At 39.5% G+C, this 23996-nt stretch overlaps 1 protein-coding gene across 14 annotated transcripts in view; it reads right to left on the bottom strand.

Annotated features, from left to right (window-relative positions):
* mef2aa (myocyte enhancer factor 2aa) overlaps positions 1-23996 on the bottom strand; it is an 84042-nt gene that overhangs the window by 9335 nt on the left and 50711 nt on the right. For 6 of the 14 annotated variants that reach the window (XM_043264037.1, XM_043264038.1, XM_043264034.1 and 3 more), the window contains 4 exons: positions 13943-14074; positions 13743-13877; positions 11623-11848; positions 1255-1442 (listed from right to left, as the gene is read on the bottom strand). In XM_043264037.1, the coding sequence (XP_043119972.1) occupies positions 1255-1442; positions 11623-11848; positions 13743-13877; positions 13943-14074 (681 nt within the window). The remainder of the gene's footprint in view (positions 1-1254; positions 1443-11622; positions 11849-13742; positions 13878-13942; positions 14075-23996) is intronic. The other 8 variants (XM_043264046.1, XM_043264048.1, XM_043264043.1 and 5 more) reach the window with 6 other exon arrangements.

The raw sequence follows: 23996 nt of genomic DNA on the forward strand, positions 1-23996 counted from the left end.
AATAAAGGCTTTACATTCAGGAAGTATTAACCATTAAAATATAAGAAATAGAGGGATAATAATAGACAGCAGAGGAAAAATAAGATCACATCTTTCACAACTCAACTTTTTTTTTTTTTGTAAATGCTAAACAACAATGTAATCCACTGTTTTTCTCTCTATGTATATTCTCATTCAGTACTTGGAAGTTCTGTGCAATACTTATGGCTCAAATAGGCTCTAATCATTTTAAGGTGTAAATCTATTATCATGTGCATATATCTCTTTGTATGAAGCCAGCTGACGGTGTGGAGTTGTACTGTATCGAGGACGTTGAGCTTTCTTCTCAGTAGTGCCGGGCCAGTTCTGTCTTAATACCAGCACTCAATCAATAACAGTGGGGAGACACGACAAGGGCGACAAGATATTATCTGGCTCACACTCTGGGCTTCTGATTAAGCCTTCATCCCCACTCTGTCACACTGCGATGTGATTAATTTAATACCATTATGTTCTAATGACAGCCTGTCTGCAGGCACACTCACAGGCCCTGCCTTAGTCTGTCTGTCTGAGGCAGTTCATTCTCACACACACACACACACACACACACACACACAAAGGACACTCGCCATATACATAAATATACACAAATGAATAATCCTCTGGGCTTCTTACTACTGATGACTTCAGATGCCACGAGCTTGGCATGTGGGATTTGTTTTGATTCATGGCGGGTAAGAAACTGTACCGCTTCCAGATGCTGGCGTGGTATTCCATACACTCGCATGCATATGTATATTTACGCTGAGCTAAGAGAGCCCCGCATAACCTCAAAGCTATTTACCAAACAAGAATTGTCGTGCTGTGGAAGAAACCTGAGCGGCTTCACCAATTATTGAACATATTTAAATATAATAATAATAATAATAACCTTTTTTCTGCTTCCAATTTTATATTTGAGTGATTAATGAGGCTAACAGCCGGGTGTAGCCTCAGGTGTTGAATGTGGCCAGAGCTTTCTGCACCTTAATTATAATCATTTGAGAGGCCCTCTAATTTCTAAATGAATAATAGAAGGAGTGAGGGTACCTGGATTTCTGACTGCTCTGCTTGTTGTTTCGCCTATTTTAGTGTAATTTCACTGATCTGATGTGCATATCATAATTTGGCTCAACCCGTGTGTGTATGTGTGTGCTGATGAGCGTCTTTTTCGAGAACATTTGAAGCAACAATCTTGTGGATGCGTGCATGAAGAATCAATTCTTCTGTACTCACCAGGGGTGGCATCATGCCCTTGCTGGATGGGGGGATGACGACTCTCAAGTCTGGCTTGCGGCTACCAATGCCCATGTTGCCCCCCGGTGGCGGCGGTGACTTCGCAGTCATGAGTTTACCAAGCCCGTTCCCGCTGGGTGTACCCTGAAGCCCTGGCGAGCCCCTTGGGTTAACGAAGCCGTTTCCTGCTGAGACACACATACGGGCAGAAAGCATCATGGGATTGCGCTCTAATCGACCAATCCCCAACAGCCATCAGTCGATCGGACGACATGCCATTTCCCAGCTGCAGTCATAGCATCTCATAGCACGCAACGTTAAGTGTTCCCGACCCTCTGGGAAAGTTCTAATAAGACTCTGGTAATTATCCCGCACATTTACGAAAATAAAACATAAATTTTGAAATTGATGAGCCTTTGGTTCTGTTGGTGTACAATGGCGTCAAAGCTGTCTTTGTGTGTCCCAGGATGAGGAAAGCAATTCAGTTTAACAAATGTAGTGTGACTTGAGCTCTTTAAGAAGGAATGGCTAAAGTCATTACAAATGAGTGCAGCCATTCACTGCTATCAAAGGCAATTAAAGTGCCATTTTAGAGAAGAAATCTAAAAACTTTGGTGGGGTGTCAATGGTATGTTTACATCTGCTGTACTTTGCCATTCGTACTTTGAAACTGAACTACAGCTACTTTTAGTGGAAACTTTCTCCTGCTCAAACTGGGTACATTTAAATGCTAGCACATGCCGTAATGACCCAAAAAAGCACAATGAGAGGAACCCAGCCTCAGTCTGCAGAACATCAACAACAAATACTGAAAAAGTTTGTGTGCAAATGATGTCATCACATGAACGAATAGGCTAATCCATCAAGTCTGCACCTGACTGACCTCACACCCGTATACTATATATATTGCGGGTTTCTGGTTTCATGTGAACGTCAGAGCTTTACAAAGATGTCTTTCTACCATCTGCTGGCCCACATTGTTAGTAAGTTCCTTCACACAACCATCTGAAATATTCTCTAACAATCATGGGTCATTTACCCACACAATGCGTAACCTCCAAAGACAAACACAGGAATTACAACTGGCCGACGTTCAAACCCAAAAGCACAATCACCCCTAAGGTCTCTGTTTCGATATATTCTCACATCAGTATGAAAAACGCTGAGCAACTCAACAACAGCCATCAGCCAAACAAGTGCAGTGCCTTTTGGTTTTTAGAAAAGGTCCATTTCATTTCCATTGCTTGTAACTGTGCACACAGCAAAGTGCTATGTCATTTCCGTGTGTTTTTCTCCATAACAGCAGCTTGATTAAATGTTAGTCATGGGGCTTTTTCTGCCCCCCACCCAATGCTCATTTCCTGTGGGGGCTTGCTATGGGACAGCGAGAGAGAAGGCCATCATCAGAGAGACAGAGAGCAGAGACATGCATTTACTGTGTCCCTTTTTAAAACCTCTGCTGAGCGACACATACAAGTAATTCTCACAGTTCAATTTTTAAAATATGATTTTTATTTCTAGGCTATATCTATAGAAACAGACTCAAAAACAGACAGAAAACAATCAAGACAAGTGGGTTCAGGAAATGACCCAAGCGCGATTTGAACTCGCCCGAACATAACATGTCCATGCAAGTTCACAACGCACGGGGTCACTTGTACAACTTTCAAGACCTTACCACATTGCAAGCGAATCTCAGTTTAAGCTAAATCTTCACACAGATGTATGTGTTTTCTAGTATTTAAAGCTAAATGAATATTTCCCGTCTTGGGTCAAAAAACAAATGCAAACTTTTTGTGGCCTGTAATTAAAAACTTGAGGGCTGTATTAGATGTTTCATTAGTTTTCTGAAAATAATAAATATCTTTCACAAAACACCTTTTTCAGAAGTGACACAGAAAATGAGGATCATTCTACACAAGTAGAAATAAATAATGCCTACACGAGGCCGAATAGAATATGTTCAATGCACTTACAGATGTATTTACCATAATAAATAACTGAACTGAATAATTTGATTTTCATTATGTAAAAATGCAAATAAAAATTGAATTGTAAATTATTAATTCCAATTACATTTAAATTTGTAATATATAATATATAACTTTTTATATTTAATATTTGTATATTTTATATCTTTATTTTTTCTATTTTGTATTTTTATTATATAGTCTTAACTAATACACACACACACGCAGACTTATACTTTAATATATATAATACTTTGATGATTAAATGCAGAACAAGTAGGTGTCTTGATTTTTGACTGGTACTGTAAATGTTTATTCAGTTGACAGGAAATATAACATGAATGTGAGCACTGGAGTGTGTGAACCTGTAGTGAGAGGGAGGAAAATATCTTGTAATTACTGTAAAAAAGCACAGCGGCAGTGCATTACTCTGATAATGATCAAAAGGAGGGAGGATGATATCATTATGTTGAAATGCTCCCAATTTCTGAAAAAGGCGCCTGTTCTCAAAAAGGCGGAATGTGTAACTGAGGCCTTACTGAGACATAAGCTGCTCTGATTCTGAGCTGTAACCAGCATCCCCACCCCTCCGCTCTATCTACGTTGCACACTGAATCCTCTCCTACTGAACAAAGTGAACCCAGTGTCGCAATTCCTAAACGAACACCAAATACAGAAGAGTAATGCCTTATTACGTCTCTGTCTTAAACAATGCTGCTTACCCTGAAAAAAAATAAGTCTCTCGCTCAGCTCTGAGTAATGCATGATCCTATGAGAGCATGGTTACATAATGACCCGCTTTTACAAAACAAATCATTTGTTCCTTTTCAACGCAAGGCTGTTTTGATATAAAGCATCAGATAAGTCCTAACCATTTATAAGTCATCATTACCTTACAAACGTAGTGTCTTCAAAGGGGCAAAGTATGCATGAATGAGAAAAGACTAATGGATTTCAGAATCAAAGCTTCGCCTCCCTAATAGATTAAGAAGAACGGAGTCCAAATTCTAATTATAGTCTTAATTAATGAGGCTGAACAGTACCTCTTTAACGGGTGCAGCCATATTGTTTTGGCTCCGGAAATCATGCACAGGAACAATGTGAGCTGGGAAAAGTGTTCCAACTGTTGATGCCAAAAAAAAAATCCAATTCATATTTTACTTGGAGAGCCCTTTTGTACAAAAAATAAATATAATTTGTAATACCTCCATGAGAAATCTAAAAAGAAAAGAGACTCTGGATCGGGATGACGTGGACCTCAAGACATGGTTAAGTAACTGACAGTCTTTTAAGGAACATTCTTTTGACACACAAACAGGACTTTAAATTGCTTTTCAACAGCTTAGAATTCTTTAGTATTAATGAAGGAAGCTGTGCAGCTTCTAGGCACATTGCATAACGGAGATGCCACTCCAAACGCACCCTCGTTTTTAACAGGGAAGGTCTTGAACGGCCAAAAAGCACATCTGTGAACGCTACTCAAAACTGAATTCGAGATCGCCTCAAAGATCGGCTCATCAGATTGCTAATTGGTGCTCATCAGAACACAAATGATGTATTTCTGGAACCATTATGTTTGCATCACTTCCTCTTTGTGCACGATCACGCATTGTGAACTTTGGCGTAATCTGCAAAGCTGAGAGCTTGCTCTTGTCAGCTTGAATAAGGTGTCTTTAACACATCAAGTCGTAGTGCCAAATTTATTGCAATGCACTAATTGAATGTGTGGGATCTGCTCTTCTAGTGTATCGGCCACACCTCTGTGATCCCATGACGAAAGCACATCCAACTTTACCAAACTTCACATTGTTTCACTTTCAATTAAATTAGTCTGCCAAAACAGTTACTTTGCTGCTTAAACATACTCAATATACGGAAATTTAGCTCTTTAATACTTAACACTCCAGCATTATAAGAAAACACAAGGTCTTAACATGTTACATACTTGTGGTTTTCCAATTCTGAAGCACAAACCTTTAAACAGACCTTAGAAGTGGTGCTGTTAAGATGGAGATGATCGAAAGATCTCTTGGATCAAAGGAGATTGAGCACAAAGCATCGAGGACTAGTTCACCTTCTGGAGTTGTCGGCTCTTCAGCCATAAGTGGTTTGTGCTGGGCTGTCTCTATTCTGTATTTACACACTCATACACTCACAATAAAACATCACACAGAACTCCAGAACCTTTGTATAAGGATATAGAACAGATGTTGAAGTAGATAAAAAAGGGTAACTCAATGTAGAGAGATAATGCCCAGATTGAGCTGTAAATTGTCATATTCAGGCTTACAATGTACTGTTCTGACCTTTCTGATTAAACTACACTTATAGTCATTAAGATGAATTACAAATAGTTAAAACAATATACCCAACAAAATTAAATACAAACAATTATATGAATAATAATCTAAAAACATTTAATAAAAATTAAATTAAAACAAAAAGTTTATGCTTTAAATCTGCTTAAATCTGGGTTTAGATCGATTCGAAATTTACCATGTGTGAAAAAATATTCTTCTCTTTCGCGTCAATACAATGACTTGTTAGTCAACAATGGAATCTGGGTAATTTGAGAGAAACTAGGCCTTCTGTTCCTTGCAAAAGTCAACAACGAAATAAAATCGGAAACAAAAATGATCCGAAACCAAACATTCTGCTGGAACCGTGCTGATCTTCCATATCAGAGAACTCTGAGAGGAAACTAAGCCATTTTGTTTCACAGTGCTGATGATTCATCCTGACCTCCAGCAACTGTACATAGTTAGGTAACACAGAATCTCTTCAAAAGAGAAAGAATTGTGCTACAACACGAGCCTGATATTTCACGAACAAAAAGATTCATTTGCACCCCAGCTGGGCATGTCAACATGATGAAAAAGCTTTCTTTCCCCGAAGAGAAGAGCCGGTGTATGTGCTTGGATTAACGCTTGGATCCTCTTCACCATTCCTTTGGCTTAACTGGTGATCAGAGCATTGCGCTGAACTCATTCAGGCAATATGAGGTCGCTCTACACAGGGGAGAGAGCAGAAGAAGAGTGCTGTGAGCCGCATTCCTGCAGGCTCTGCTCTGAGATGTCCCTGCTCCCCCAGTGCCTTCTGCTTGTGAAAAATCAGAAGTATGCAAGGAATGGCCATCTGACAGGAGCACTGAAGTGTTTCCTCTCCAAGGCAGCCACGCTGGTCGAGGCTGTTTGGAACAAACAACAGCTGCGCTATGTGATCGGAGATCCAAAGGCTGCGCTATGTGACCACAGAGCCAAAGGCCTGAGACCTCTGGGCACACGCTCCTTGCCACACCCCATAATGCCACTGTCAGCTAAGCACTGTACGTCCAGTACCTTTAATCCCCCCAGACATTCTGTGCTGGGCCATAGCCCCAAATTTTTTTCCAAATGAAAAATACATTAACTTCAATTGCATTCATTTTGGTTCATTAACAAACAAACTAAACCAAAAGTATAGTTTAGTATAAAGCATTTATCAGTCAAAAGTAGCTCCGTTTTTTATACATTCGAGATGACGGCAAAGACGAGATGACGGCAAAGATAGATTCAGCTGCCATTTCTCTATCAGCACAGGGCGCAGTTTCACGGGACCCTGCATAGAGCTATATTTCGCACTCCCTCCATTTCTCTATCACTCATCTGCCTACAGGAAAAGTTTCACCCACTCGAAGTATGCTTATATTGGCTCTCTATGAGCTATATCTCTCTCTCTCTCTCTCTCACTTCTGCTGCTAACTGTCTGCCTATGGGAAAAGTCTTTGCACCCTCTCTCTCTCTCTGGGGTTATCTCTCTCTCTCTCTCTCTCTCTCTCTCTCTCTCTCTCTCTCTCTCTCTCTCTCTATATATATATATATATATATATATATATATATATATATATATATATTGCTCTTTTAAATGAAAAATTATAACTACCAATACCACCTACTACAGCTCATGCTCTAAACTATAAGGTTTAGAGCATTACTATAAGGATATATTATTAACTAGCAAAAAAACTTAACAAAACGTGCTATTGTCTTTAAATATAATAACCAACACTCAACTTATTGTATACAAACATATAAATTGCTTCTAAAAACTTCTTATAACATTTCTATTTTTCTAGAAAACTTTCAAAAACAACTTGTTGTTGAAATATATATTTTTAGACAGTGGCTGTCACAGCATATGCATTTAAGATAATTAATCAGATAGAGGTAAATTAAACCATAATGACTATATAGTCTTCTCTAGAATTAATTCCTCTAGCGAATTAAAAGTAAACAGCAAATATTTTTTATTTATATAAATAACTTTCTTAATTCTCTTATTTATTATATACAATATGTGTTTACTTCATAATACATTACATTGAAATATAATTGGCAAACACAAAGGGCATGTTTTTGCTTATGTCTATTTTACTAAACCTTGACGCCACCCTTAATAGCCAAGTTATCGTTCCTTTAAAATATTGAATTTTGATTTAAATGGTGTAGATATTTTTGCATTATGATACAGCACTAATACGCTAACCCTTGGGGTGTCATTTATATCTATCAACATCCTTGTTTCAAATCTCTAAATATTGATTCTGCAGAGATACGCTATTGTCGCAAAGGGACTATGCTAGTGGGGACTGGCTCATAAATGTCTGACAATTATTAAAAGACTGATGAGAGACATCGGGCACATAATAGCAATGAATTTTCCTCTATGTTACTGAAAAAGTACTCTGAGGTATTCATTACCAAAAAGCTCTGAGTGTTATACTGTACATGATCTCATAGGAGACTCAAAAACCAATATTATCTCCCACTGTGTACATTCAATCAAGTGAGTCTCGGACACTTAGCACTCAGTAAGTGCACATCTTTCTGTGTGTATGTGTTTGTGTAGTTGGCAAAAAGATGGTTAAATACCACCTGTCCCTGTCTCTCATCGCCACAGAATGCTTATGACAGGTTGCCTGGTCATTGTGCACAACAGTCTTAGAGGGATGTCATGGTCCGAATGCTTGCAGGGTTCTGCTGGGTCAGGCATTTAGCAGGCTTACGCCAGCCGTATAAGGGCTGCTACAGTACCAGGAAAACAGATGCACCTGTCAATAGGGGGAAGGAAACTCGAGGGGGCCGGGAGGATGAAGGCAGGGGGCCGAGGCCTTGAAGGAAATGCTGAGTTTATTTACCTGCCTGTCTGAATCAGCTGCTGAAACACAGTTAACCGTTTCGTTCACAGACAACAGACGGAACGGAACTTCTTGCTGAGTTGCATCTAATCTGCACCTGCACTACTTCTGATGTTCCTGGTTGACTTCTGTAGAAATAATAAAGTTTTCCAGAAAAAAAAGATGCAAATTAGGGCAGGAGAAATCTTCAAGATCGCGTGAAAGAGCATGCATCTCCTGGCCTGTTGTTCCAGCAGTCACGCTCTTGTGCTTAGGTGCTTTGTAATGTTGAAAAAGTAGCCCTAGTCTATCGCTGACATAGACAGAGCAGCCCACTAGAGTACGGAGGCAACCCTTGTATTTGTAACTGTCAGGGAGGAACAGTTGGACACATGACCTTGTGTGCGTCCTTGGTGACTTGACAGTGTGTGTACACACCAGCAGCGGGGCAGAGACGCTTGCAGCTGCCGCCATTTCCCGTCATCACATGACTGTTTACACCCGCTCTATCAAAACGCCCGAACCCACAAGTCAGCTCTGGCACAACTTAATGCTCTTCCATCTGGGTGGAAAATGCGGTTTAGAGGCCTGTGACACACAACCTCAGAGGTTTTCTGTGAATGATAATTGTAATATGCTAATATATTTTTTTTTTCATGAGAAGCCATAGAAAAACCCTTGATAATATCCTTCTGATGTCCTCATAAAGGGCAGAGTCACTTCAACATCCATCACTGGCTCATAACGGTTTGGCCTAGATTTCCAAATATCAAGAGAGAGAAGGGGGTGGTGTGCTCTACTGTAACATGCCAGTTATACTCTAAGCAGAAGGAAAATAATTGAGGGAGACCCGCTTATCTGCTCGCATACGGTAAAGATGGTGACGCTCCATTAGAAAGAAGAAAGAGTGCGACATATGTCCTGAAAAGGATATCCCCTATTACAAATCAACCATATCAATCATAAAAGCAGGAAGCGGATTTATAAACCCCTGTGAAGCGAAACATCTATTGACACAGGAGCTGATGCAGTCACCCCAGAGGACTTACCCGACACTGCTCGGCACTGCGAGCTCTATGAGGGGACCCAGCATGTCACCTAATGAGATGCACAAAATGAGATGATTAACCATCTGCATCTTTTATCTCCGAGTGTGTGGGTACATGTGTGTGACAGGCCAGCCTTCACACGCAGCGTTCTGCTCCCTCTTAGTGTGTCAAACACATTTGAATGTTACACAATTTTAAGGAGTGAAACTGCTAACCCGCTAAAACGAGAATTGCTATTGCTCTAACTGAACAAGTGCATACACACTACAGACATGAATGATTGCTTAAATCATGTGGCTTGTTTAGCAGAAGTGCGATACTATTTGCCAAACCGATCTGACAACTTTTACCTGCCAGGCAATAAAAATAAATAAATAAATAAAATAAATATTGCACTGAAGGAAAGACCATAAATGGAGCAATAACATACAGGTGGAGTAGGCCAGTCAACAGCCACAAAACCCAACAACAACCACCCAGCAACTAGAACACCAGAACACTTTTCACTTTTTAGAACAGTATTGCAATGCCCAGGCAACCGTCTAGAATGCAACCTTAGCAACTGCATAACAACAGTAAAAATACCCCATAACACATAAATGGAGTTGACCTTTGCTTCATTTCCATTTTGCTTCTTTAGATAGTTTTTATCACCTAACATGTTACTACGTACTTTACTATATTTTTACACACTACTGTTCAAATATTTGCAGTAATTTTGTTCAGCCTGTGGAAATATTTTCTACTTCAAAAAAATTCTGTTCTATTCATTAAAGAATTCTTAAAAATCATTATCATGGTTCCACAAATATATTAAATGGTACAACTGCTTTTAGCATTGAGCTAAATAAAATATTTCTTGAGCACCAAATCATCATATCAATGATTTCTGAAAGACTATGTGATTGTATGAAGACTGAAGTAATGATGATAAAAATTCAGCTATGCCATTGCAAGAGGATTTTATAATATTTTATATTTACTGTATTTGTGATCAAATAACTGCCGCCTTTGTGAGAACAAAAAAAGGACTAACAGACTGTACACACACACTTCTTTGCAAAATGCATTATAAAGTGTGTAAGACTCATTTCATATATTGTAAGGTACAACTGAGCAACACAATGTTTTTAAATATTAAAAAAATAAACTTTCAATGTTGTATACACACACAAAGCGGCTTCTGTCCCAGACATTTTCAGTTTCATATTATAGTTTTATCTCAAATACAGTCAAAAGTCAAGCACTCATAGAAACAAACCAACTAACATCAAAGCACAGAAATGTGAACAATCTGAATCAAGGCATCTCAGCTACACAAGATAATCTCAATCAAATCTTGTCATGGTGATTTCAAGCAGTATTTGTACTGACGAGTTCAACCTCCAGAGAGCGTGTGTTGGCCTGTGAAGGGTGAGTGTTTGGATATTGTGGAGGTCAGTAATGGGTGTTGTTGGAACATCAAACATTATTTTGCAGCGATGCAGCGTAGCAGTGTTTTTGCACTTTACTATGATCATGCCTCCCTCCTACATAGCAACAGAGATAAAAGGATGACTAATGTGTCCAGTGCAGAAAAACATGCATTTAACACTCGTGTTATAACTTGAAGACGTATAAGGCGTTCAAGGGCCAAATGCAAAACAGCTATTTATGGATTTCCAGGTTGCAAGGTTTCTCATAGGGATTCAGTATAAATCTAAAAAGCTTTCTGTTGCATCTATCATAACAGAAACTGTAAATGCATCCACTATTTGGATGACTGGCTGTCTGTCTCTCATTATTCACACTAGGGCTGGTGCGGCCCAGCCACAGAGCCCACTGCTGTCAGACCAGCTTAAAGATCAGATGGTATTAAAGCCTGCTGTCGTCATGGAGACCACTTCCAGGAGACAACTAATTGATCTCACTTCCGTTCTAGTCATGCTGGTGCTGAGAAGGTGTGAAACACAAAGCATAACAAGAAACATATAGATGTCTGTGCATAGCAGCTGGGAAACAACATTACTCTTCCATTATTACAGATTTCTCAATGTGAGACGTAGAAAAACAACATCTGTATTGAATTTTCAAAGCAAAGCAATAAGACAGAAAACACATCTCTTGACATACAAGCCATTAAAATCCCAGAATCCCAGAACCTGCCCCACTTTTGCTGGTAGAAATGGAAGAACGTTGAGGGAATAGCACTAACCTGCACTGCCTGTGCTGGGGGGCCTCTGTGGGGGCCCGGCAGACACTACGTTTCTGTGCAGAGAACCCTGAGGAGGAGACAGCATGGCACCGTCACTCAGAGAGGCAGCGGCAGCCGACAGGCTCTGGCTGCTCAGAGAGGCCCCGGGGTTGTAGGACATGGCGTTGGGGTTCGTCACTGGCACAGCCACATGCATGGAGAAGCTCTGCGGGGGCAAGGCCGTCGGCTGGAAGAAACAGACACACACACATAGAGCTTTATGTGGGAGGCATCAAAGATTCTTAAAGCAACCTGTCATGTTTGTATTTCATTTAACTATCCCAGTATCAAAATTGACATTCACAACTGAATAACTGAGATAACTGAATTACGTGTCAACAAGCAACTGTAAAATCAGAGAATGGTGGCAAGTTGGTTCTGTGCAGCGTTTGGATTCATTTAGCCTGGATATTCAGGTAGAATGGCCCATAATGGTACGCTGCACGTATCTTCAGGCTTCTACTAGAAGTGAAAGATGACCCCTGAGCTTTGGTGCTTTTATCATACAATGGAGGAAAACAGGAGATAGATTGCCGGGTGGAAAAATGTAATCTCAGGAGGGAGATCTCCAGATCACCTTGGGCTGTCCAAAAAGCCCGGCAAAAAGTGAGAAATACTCCTGGAAAACAATTCTCCTATTGGGAGTCATTTTCACTGTGCTCGGAACACCAATTTTGACCCAGGTTCAATACATAAAACAACATCTTGGGATGAGAAATATTACGACGGCATGCAAATTTGGGGAATATCTTGAAATAGCTTGGCTATAGCCAGCACTGCACTTGACCAGTTTCTCAAAACAAAACAAATAAAACACACAAAAACACAATATACTTAAATTTCTTCTTTAATCAATATACACACATTATATTGTGGGGAGGAAAGAGGTGAAATACCTACATCATCTGACAGTGACGCTGGCAACTTAATCATATCAACAGGCAGTGCATTGCTGACTATCCATACAGTTATCCAGAGTGAGTGTGAGCAGGGGCAGTGTCCATTCACTTAATAGTGCAGCGAGCCAGTTAGTGAGAATATTAGTGTGTTAATGACACAGAACTCGAGCTTTGTTCATGTCCATTCGGTGCAGTGAAAACAATCGTCTGGCACCCACTATAAGGTGCGGAATGTTATGGTCACCACCCAATAAGATCACTGTTGTCTCAAAAAAACAATACCGGCAAAAAATATTTGTAACTAAATACTCCCAGATTTATTTGTTACTAGCTAGGTCTCGAAATTGGTCCAGCTATTTGATTGTGCTAGGACTCTGGGTTCTGGAAGGACTAAATAAATTGTCCTGGGAGATGAACAAACAAACCCAGGTGTTGCAACCCACCAGAAAGAGTGAGACAAAAAAAAAAAAAAAAAAAGTTGTAATGAGTGGGGGAGAAACGGTGGTAGAGTCTCTCTATCTTTATACAATGGCAAATCTTCTCCATCACATGACCTGGACAGAGCACAGAACTGAGAGAAAAGATTCAATTTCCAGATCTGTTGGGGCGAGTGCTGGGAAGAACACATCAATTACCTCAACCAATGAATCTGTCAGTATTCTAGCCAGAAGGTGGACATAGACACATTCTGTCCAAGAAAAAAAAAACTGTAAATAGTTGACACTTCAAATGTTTTTTTTTTTGTTTTTTTTAAATATAGTAGGGGCCAAAAATCCATACCGAAAATCTTTTACATTGATACATTTGGACAGGTTTGTCCAGGTTTATATTAAATAACCAGTGTTGTTAATGTAATACTAATTAAACATTTCACTTAAAAAAAAACAACATACTTGACTACAAATAGTAAATTTTAGAAATCGATCAACAAATAAGGTTATGATCTTAATAAAGTGAAAGGTTTAAACAATGTGATCTTATTAGGGTGGGAGAAAAAGGCTGTAAAATTAATGAGAAAAAGTGCACTTCCAACAGACGAAAAAAAGAGTATGCTTAAAAAAATAAAAATTAAAAAGTCCTTAACTGTTGACAGAGGTTGCAGGGTGAGGCAATGAAAAAGGGGGGGAAGGGGGGAGTATCCTTTCTGCCAAAAAGCCAAGCAAAAACGTTGCATTTACTTACGATTTTATGATTTCGCATCATATTATCAAACTCTTCATTAATTTTTTTATATTTTTCTTCTGTGTGAGGGGTGAGGACATATGAGGCGTCAGGATCCGGGCTATCACAGCCTCTGTGTTCTTTCTTGTTAAGCGCCTGTAGTGAACATCAACATAAAAAGAGGGATCAACACAAAAAGGCAGGGAGGAAGCAGTACTTACACCACAGCGCTTGTACATTAAATCACTCTCTTCGTTTAGTTTGCCGAAACGGTCGTCCATGAGGGGACTGTGACCGAAACAGTCATCTGGATCGGGACTGGCACAGTCATTATGGCCTTTGTTTCTTAATTTCTGAAAATGAAATTGGAAAATTCACACATACATAGACATACATAAACCAAAACAGCTGCTATCGTTGGATTCATTTAAATAATGAAAATAATTATTGATTGATTAGTGAATATGACAGTAAATTGCTTAAACAATCTAGAGCAGAACATGTTGATAAAATGCATTATTCACAAAATGTAATAAAGAAATACATTTACTGAACTTTGCTACAATTGCATGCTGTTTAGTGAACACAGAAAAGCTGCGATCAGGATGTTGAAATTGCACTGGTAACAGTTCAATGGATAATTTGGCAAATACATTAAGAGCTAATACGCTGATGGTTGCACCATGCCTATTGCATTAGCCCCTGGGGAGGAAATTGAATTGTCACTCCTTATCCTTTCCCTTAAAAACATTAGGCTGGGGAAAACCAAATCGTCTTTTCTCTCTCTCTCTCTCTCTCTCTCTCTCTCTCTCTCTCCTTTCTCTCCCTTCCTCCTCTTTGCTCTCTTTCTTAGGAACATACATTTCCCTCAGCATGTGTGTGTTGTGATGCATATTTCATTATCTTTCAGTTATCATAAGCCACCCAGCTGGAAGACACACACACATAAGAGGATCCCACAGTGCAGTGCTTTAGAAGCTCTCTCGCTGTAATTCAGCACACCTGCCACTCACAGGAGCCTATCAGAGTGAAAGCAATGTACAAATTGAACGGATTATCAAATCCGGTCACTAACATTTATTTAAGTGAGGAGAGGACTGATTATTCTAAGAGCAAAGTGCAAAGGGCAAAGGGCAGAGAACCTGCTGTAATATTAGTCATTTTACCCAGAGGAAACGGAAGCTTTTTCATAGTTTTTAATAAATAAAAGTCTGTAGAGGGAAGTCTATTGGTAACATTACTTAAGCCCTGTATAATGCATTTTAATATTTTTCTATGAATAGCATGTACTTATAGTGTTATGCATTAAAGTGCATCACCACAATCAATCACGTTTATTTATATAGCACTTTTAACAACAAAGATTGTATCAAAGCACTGAACAGTATAAAACATGCAATTGAATTTACTGTAATGCCTTATATCCTTGAAACATATAAACATCACCAGGCAAAATCTGTAGTCTATACTTCAACATGTACGAAAATTAAGATAATTATCATTTATTAAATAAATCAGAGTTTCATTATAATTATGATAACAATTTGATACTATATATATGTAAAATAATAACTAAATGAAATGCAATTTATGGGAAAAGAAGATAATCACAGTATAGGGTACTGAAAACATGTTCATAATGAAATAAAGTGTTAACCTCAAATTGTTCAAACTCTTCTTTACCCATCAGATCATTTACATTAATAAGATGAACAGGTTTTCAAACGAGGGGGAAATCTTCATTTGATGCCATGGTCTGATTCTTACTACTGTACACAGAGCGCCTCTAACAAGTCTACTACCTCAGGGTGGTTTGGCAGCAGAGGTTATATGTTTTTTTTTTTCAGTTGATAAAAATCATGTTTGGAAGGAAGTGAAGCAAAGCACATATACACTAACAAGCCCCTTAGTCTTTGCATCTATCACGATGTGTGTGAGAGTGTAGGTACGTGTGTGGGTGTGTGTGAGAGTGCCTTTAGAGTGCAGCTGCTGTCCTCTGGTATTTCTGTGACTGTAGAGTGAGATCTTTGTTGCTCCTTATCTACTTTATCTAACAACGTGCAACCAAGCTCCGCACAGTGTGAACTCAAACCTCAGAGAGCATTCAAACACATGCACAGGAACAATCAATACCTGTACACTTACAAAATGAAACACAGTGAAACACAAAAATCAAGTGGTATAGAGTTTCTACAGATACATGGCTTTTCTGGGACCATCTGCAACCATTAAGATATTTGGTGTGGTGCCGAAGGTGGCTCTCGCTTGCTTTTTCTGAGCAACGCCTTCCCGGGTCATTTCCTGTTTACAGGGCCCTATGTGGCTCTCTGAAACACTGTGTTTACCAGTGAAACTATGCACTTTCTCCCCCAGAGTGCCACAGATTCCATCAGGACCTGCAAATTATAGTCCCAACCTGCTCATTATGTGGCAAGCGCTGTGGCTGGAGCTGGGCAGCGAGGTCTGTGTGAGCAGGGCAGGGCCGCTGACTTCCACAGTAACCCAAGGGACACACCCGTCCGTTGGGGCCTGAGTCGGCAGGGAGGGGCCCCTGTGGAAATCGCAGACCGCCAGGCCGGCCTTCTCATGGGCACACAGTGCTGATGTGCACAACAACATTTCCAAACAAAGAATGTGATGGAACTACATTATAGACTTTAATCAAAGCAAATGCTGTATTAAATTTTACACGTATGAAAATAGGGATGTGATGGATAGACTTACAGTAATACAATAGCATGCACCGTATAAATGTCTTAGATAATGTATATTTTGAAACCTCTGCTTTTTGTCTACTTTTTGTATTTTGTCTACTGAAGGTTCTTTTGGAAAAATGTTTGGTCATCTCAACAATAGGCATGTTGTTAACCAAAAGTACAATGTAAAAAAAAAAAAAAGAAAAAAGTGCAGTAAAGTACTATTTCAATCTTAATTCACTATGTTACTTTCTGTTTCATCATAATTAACTAGTAAGTTCTGACTGAAAATGTGAAAAAAATTGAAAGCTGTAAACAAATAAAAACAATTCTTTTTTACAATAAAATACTATTTTAGTCTATTGAAAAATTGAAAGTGTTCCCCGTCTTTTTTAATGATTTGTAAAATATACTAGCAATTTCTGAATTTAAATTATTTGAAAGAAAATCCTGCACCATTAAACAAACTGTCCCTCTCAGCCTTGTTTTCATTTCCTGTCAAAATTAAATACGCCACTAAGCTCCATTGTGCAAACATATTGTGAGTCAAAATCATAAACAGTGTGACATATGATGCCAAAATAAAGCAACACAATAGCACTAGTATGGCTTTTTGTCTTGCAAAAGAGTTCACATTTGTGCATTCCCATACTGCACCATGCCCCCAAGTGCTTTGAAGTCTGAAGGACTGGGATGGCACGCTGGTAAGTCCTTCTTAAATGGCTTGGCATGTTTTGGGTGTCCCACAGACACTGCCCGCAGCTCTAGTAAATGGATCACTAAATCAGCACATGTCCAAACAGGTGTCCCTTCCCCCAACACCTGTCAGCCCCTTCACCTCATGATGCAGCCAATCAGCAGCCTCCGCACGTCAGCACGACCATAAAAGGGTGCGCTATGCGTAGATCTGTCTACAGCAGAAAATAAGACGCTGCCAATGAGCGACTCAAGTGAATCCATTAAATACATGCACAGATGGGGGCATGAGGTTGATCACGAGTTTGATTAAACCGGATCATTTGCATTCTTAATTACACCTTTAAGTGTATGGCTGCCGTGATCTCTCATCAACAGGCCAAGGTGGCGACTGCATGCAACATCCTTTCAACCTTTGCAAAAAAAATAAATGATGATGGTTATGGAGTTGCTTATCTAGACAGTATTTTAACGTGTATTAAAGATAAGCATCCAAACAAACATTTTCTTAATCAGTTCTAATATTGTCTAATATGGTAAGTTTTATCAGGGAAATGGAGTGTTATTGTTATCGGAGTGTGGGGATGGCTGGCTCATTCGGTGTGTGTGTGTGAGACTGAATTGCGAGTGTGTGAAAGAGGGAGAGTGGGCAGTGCTGGCGTAAGCGGTTCTGGAGAGGGAGCTGAAAACTCATATTGTGTAATCTGTTCAGCATGTCCCGCATGGCTCAGAGACAGGACAGTGGGACAGCTGCCAATATTCGTGCCAATATTCTTTTTTTTTTTTTATATAGAATGCATGCCAGACCTGTATTGATAAAACTTTGGCAGTCTGCACCAAAAATGAGAGACTGACGTAAAGCCAGCACGACATAACTGCGTAGTGAGTGCATTTGAATGTTTGTGTGTATGTGTGTGTGTGTGTGTGTGTGTGTGTGTGAGATAAAAGGAGAACTAAATAACGAAAAAAAGGGACAGAGAGACATACTTAGAAACCAGACAGTTTAAAAAGCTCTTTTTTCCTCTTCTACAACACACTACTTCCTTCTCTCAAGACACTCCCTGAACAGCCACTGGAAAGATTACTGGAAAGAGAAATACTGTGAAACAAGTTAAACCTCTTGCATAAGAAAGCACAATCGAGCTCAACAAAAAAGACATGATTTGCCAGAAATGTCAAACTGTTTAGCACTAGGGTTGCTCTAATATTAAAATTCAGACAAAAACCTAAAATCCACAAACATGTAAAGCATATGCCCTCCAAGCTTTTGAATGTATAATGTTACAGAGCAATTTTTTTTAAAATGTTGCCTCTTTCTATTCATCAAAAAATACAGTTTAAAATATTGTTAATAATGATTTAAAACAGAATGATTTCTGGAGGATTATATGATATGATACTCCCTGTTCTGTCACAAGGTCTTTTGTATTTGAGTCATTCATGTGCAGCACATGGATAAAAGAAAGATTCAAATATAGACAGAAAATGTAGGCCTAAAAGCACAGCATTCAAAATAAAGCAGAAGCTTAAGAAAAACTAAAGACAGACGAAGAAAGAATGGAGGTTGATGATAGAGTGCGAGCTGTGTTCTGGGTGGAGTGAGGGTGGAGAGCTTATCCTCAGTTTCTGATTAAATCATACAGTACGGTGACGCAGCTGTGTGTGTGTATGTGTGTGTGTGTGGAGACTGAAAAAGAGAGAGAGCGAAGTGGATAGTATTTTACACAATTTTGGCTAACATAAAGCATCTCTGCAGTAATGTTTGTCCGCTCAATCAAATACTGTTGCATTCAAAATGGAGTCCCGGTTTCTCTCTGGGTGGCTGGTGTAATCAGTCCTAACCTCATTTCCAGCAGGCATCTCCATATCTTTGGCCCTGCAGAGTTGTGAAGCAGCCGCCATCCCTTCAGCAACACTGAGAAGCATGCTAATCTTTATGACATCACCACTGTATCCAGTGCATTTTGTTTAGCATGATTATTAAAGCAGAGATTGAGCAGTATCCCTAAAAATCTGCTTTGATAGGAAATCTGTTATCTGTTTAGGAATACTGGCCTTGCATAATACTGTAGTGCTCTTACACTTCTTTTGTTCTCTATTGATAGATATTATCGCCCAGCTCATCTGCTAAATGCAACTACAAGGAATATATATATATATATATATATATATATATATATATATATATATATATATATATATATATATATATATATATATATATTATAAACTTGAACATCACAATCTGTCTGCAAATCTGCTCTGAAACAATATGCATTGTGAATTTGACTTGACTTATGCCTATTCAATCATAAAACATGTCGTAGTGAACAAATAACAGCAATAATGAGCCATATAATTAACATATATTTGTAAAAAAAATAGCTTTATTTAGAAATGTCTCTGCATGCTGCACTTTGTCAGATCTCCTTCTAAGGGCTACTGAATCATAAACCGGGATGTGACCTCATGCGTGTCCTTCCTGTCTCTGTGCTATTGTCTGAACGGTCTTCTCAGAGGAAGCTGGACCGCAGGGGCTCATTTTCAGCAAGTGAGTCCGGTTGAACGTCTGGTAATTATGATCTCTGTGCAGCTGTTTAGAAAAATAATATACTGTGAAATCCATGCCACCTCCCACCCCTAAAAAAAAAAAAATCAGCCTCACAATGCGCGCCACATAAAAGACAGTCGTTTTAGCATCTGACGCATCTCTTTCGCCGCGTAATGCAGTTAATTACCGCCGGCTGACCGCTGAGATCGCTGCTTTTATACGAATACGCCGTTTCATATTAGCTCGCAAGAGTGTGTTACACTTCCAGGAGCAATAGTTTCCCACAAAGACAAGCAGATGTTCGCAGACTGTACGCTGGCGGGTTTGATCAAGCTATTAGCAGCCACAGCGAGGGAACGAACGCTTTCACAATCAAGGGTATTTTGAGACATGAGAGCAGATTGGGAATTGAAACCAAAATTGAGGTGAAGGCATATCAAAGTCATCGCTCAAGTTTCTTTCCAACGATGTTGCTCTTCAGTCCCACTGGCCTAAATAAATGATCTCATCTATTCAACAGTCAAATCTACAGTAAAACTATTACAGTTAATGACGAACAAAGGGAGGAAGAAGTGGGAGATTTCAATGAGACAGATGTATCGTTTTCCTCATCCTTCAAGGTAGCCATTTCCTCCCGAACCGGTCTTTCTTTTGCTCGTTACCTGTCTGTCTTTTCCACCCATCTTGACCCACAGACTGGATCATTAGCCATCAGAGCCCTTGAAACAATAGCCCCCCCCAAACCCCTCCGTTCCTGCTCTCCTCTAAAATATTCATAAGGACAATTAGGAGTTCCGATAAGGCAGAGAGGAGAAAGCAGAGAGGGTAGGTCGTGCCAGCAGGACGTCTGTTCTGTAACACTCTATACCCCTGCCACAGAGCAGGCATCATCAATCTGTGAGAGCGCACCTATCTTCATGCACTTCGCCCCCTGAAAACCGCCAGCCTTGACCGTGGCCTTGATACTCACATTGTGCGGTGCAGTAGGTCAAAGGACAGGGCGCAGAGATGACAAATTTGCTGGCAAACATATTTAACAAACAACCCTGTGGGCTTGTGGTGGACTGATTCACACATGTATATATGAGGTGGTCGGTGGTTTTGCCTTTTTTCAGGTCATCGACGCTGAACAATATAATTTCCTGAACTGACAAAGCACTCACAAAGTGGTTTCAGGTTGACAACTTGCATGTAAAAACATCAAACACGCTGTCTTTGATTAAACAAGACACTGGATACAGATACTGTAAGCACACCTACAAATGTCTGTAATCCTAATAAGCCTTTAAGAAAAGCGCACAGATGCGTAATGATTGTTTAGGTTGATCTAAGATGAAACTTTACTTTGAATGCATGGTTGTCTTTCATGGAAAGACGACGACAAGACCTCCTACACATGACTCAGACAGTGCAAAACTCTGGTTTCCATGAAAAGGGAGGGCATTATGGGAGAGGTTATCACTTTACTCTTCAGTAAACCGCGTGTTCTGTGCTGTGTTGCTGTCCTAAAACTAATTCAAGCGGAAAGGAAGAAATAGAGTAGGTGTGTATTTCTTTGCTTTGACTGCCTGCATATAACTCCCAGAATCATTTCTTGTTTTGCAAATTGGTTTTGCAAAATTAGGTACATGCAACCTTAACACATCTGAGACATTTGGGAATGTGTTAGACATAAAACTTTCTTTGAAGTCAAATCCGTGGTGAGCCGCCAAGTTTTTACTATGAATCAAAGCATATGCAAAAACCAAACCATAAGCAGTGTCAACTGATTTAAAATCCTTCCTCAGGCGGTCCACATCACCACTGAGATCAGTTCAACCCACTCCTGCAAAGAACAAACAATGCATTGCTGAAAGTGAAAGAATTTTAATTGAAAGCATAACATCGCTACATGTGCCAGTTCCTGAATGCCGAATAATAATTTCACCAAACTCTGTACCCTCTACATCACAAATCACGCTGGAGTAAGTAAACATAATCTTTCACATCGGCACCGAAATCATTACAAAGGCTATTTGGCCTTACGTCATCTCAGAATAATTTATGGCTGAAATCGGTAAACACGTGCCAGATCGCTGAGCTGGGAACCATGGAACAGTATCTGAGGTACTGTAGAGAGAGAGCGCGAGAGAGAAGGTCCCATTCTTGCTCTTATTGAATTACATTCAATCATGTTTGCCCGTGTCGGAGATGCTTTTCTCCCTCCCATCGGAGCGTAATCAATAGCCAAAGAGGACACTTCCATTAGCTTTTGCGCTTGTTATCTAGGGACTGGTTCTGATGGTAACCAGGAAAAAGAAAGGAGAGTGGTTTGTTAAGTTCAAGTAGACGAGCCCTTTACTGTTTCAATTTTTTGTTTCCATTAACTGCATCTAAACACTGACAATGACTGAAAACCTCTTATTTGTGACCGTTAGGAGACTCTAGCACCAATCTCAAGCAAAGCAATGAGCTATCAATTCCATACCAGCCTCGAAACTGTCCCCTATTTAGAAACTGTTGCCTGTTATTGTTGGTTGTCATGTCCATACAGCATGTATGAGAAATATTATGAGAAAGCAAGGATGTCTAACAAAGAATATATTTTTTTGTTTTTCAATCAATGTGATGTTTTTCCTGGAGGACCTAAAGAACCCATCAAGTAGAGGGCAGGCATGGATCTGTCATGGGCACACCTATCAGGACTTAACAGGGCTGAGAGCAAAAGGGTGAAGACTACCGCCAGATGTGGCTGCTCTAGTACTCTTTTTCATTCAACACTTCTATGCTGCACAATGACTTGAGAAGACAAATAAAACAAGGAAAAGCTGTCAACAGTCACCTCAAAGATGCCAATTTAAGAATAACCATTAAAAAATAAATAAATAAATATACATAAATTTGATACTTCCACAATGGGAATAATGTATATATTGAGTAATATCATTATTTTATTTATTTAAAACGTCTATTGTTGGCAAGAAAAACTAATTAGAGCTGTGATGTGCTGCAATGCATAAAATTATTGCTTAAATATACACAATAAACATTTTATATTAGAAGAATACAACTGTTGACACAAATTCAAATACAATGTTAAATATCGACGGCTAACTATAAAATGTAAGGTTTGCTGTCAGTTTTGACTGGACAGATGGTTGTATTGATTTCTGTTCATCACATTAAGCTATTAGCAGATTAAACTCAATAATTACTTCAGTTGATAAACTGGCCTTTAATAAATGGTAAGAGCTATGATTCACTGTTGAAATCACGGTAATACCAGACCAAGGTTGGGAGTCTCTTAAATTAATTGGAAATGTTTCCATGTCAAATAACTGTTATTACTGGACAATCAATATTGACAATCTTTCAAAATGGCCAAATATTTCATTTGTCTCATTACCAGTAAAAACATTATAGTCAGTTTAGTAGTCACAATATGTAGGCAACTGGTGTGGGCCAGTTTGAGGAAAATATAGTGGGTACCAATTTGCCTAATGTTCCTCTGAAAACCTAAAACTAAACTAGCTACCCAACAATGCCATGCTAACAAGGTGGACAACTAGTAGTATCAGCTTCAGAGAAAAAATAAGAATGAAAAATGTACCAATAACTTGATATGGTTGTAAATCCTGAAGTACAGATTTACTGGACAGCATCGAGATGCAGACGAGAAACAGCATATTTATCTAGTGAGCAGAGAGTGAAAATGATAGTTCAGAATTAGTCATTCATTTGCGGCGTGCTTCGTCCCCCTCTTGTTTCCTCTGTGAATGAGCACCAGGGTTATTTGCTCAGAGTCAGCGCGTCTATGTTCAAGCACTTGAGATTAGAGCCTGCCTCATTAGTCTCATTGGAGACTAATGTTTACCAAAGACCCACCTCGCTCTGGGCCTTTTGTTGCTTTGTATTCTTTTTATTTCAGCCTCTTGAAGAAGGCTTGGTTTTTAAATGAAAAATATCAGTATTGCTAGAAAATGAGAGTGAAGGGGGTGGGGGGGGTGAAAAAAAGAGGTTCTGACGTCAATGAGGCATGACATGTGCTGAAAACAAGAATCTCTTGGCAGTAACCAGGTAACAAGCATCATGCTCAAAGGGAGCAGGGACGTTCTCAAAGAGCACTGCGAGAGGGTACGAGACTGGTGCGCTTCAGGGCTTCACGTTCATCAATTCAACACATGACCTCTAGTGCACCTAGTCTTTTAAATGCGCTCTCATAAATGATGTGTCATTGATAATGTGGCTGTGTACAGTCCATTTTCCACTTACGTGGTTGCTGGGAAGCATAAAGTTTGGCTTACTTTAAATCCTTTAATGTGGTACATCCTTTATATTCGCTTCTGGGAGAGA

Source organism: Puntigrus tetrazona, chromosome 18 (genome assembly GCF_018831695.1).
Source record: "Puntigrus tetrazona isolate hp1 chromosome 18, ASM1883169v1, whole genome shotgun sequence".
NCBI lineage: Eukaryota > Metazoa > Chordata > Actinopteri > Cypriniformes > Cyprinidae > Puntigrus > Puntigrus tetrazona.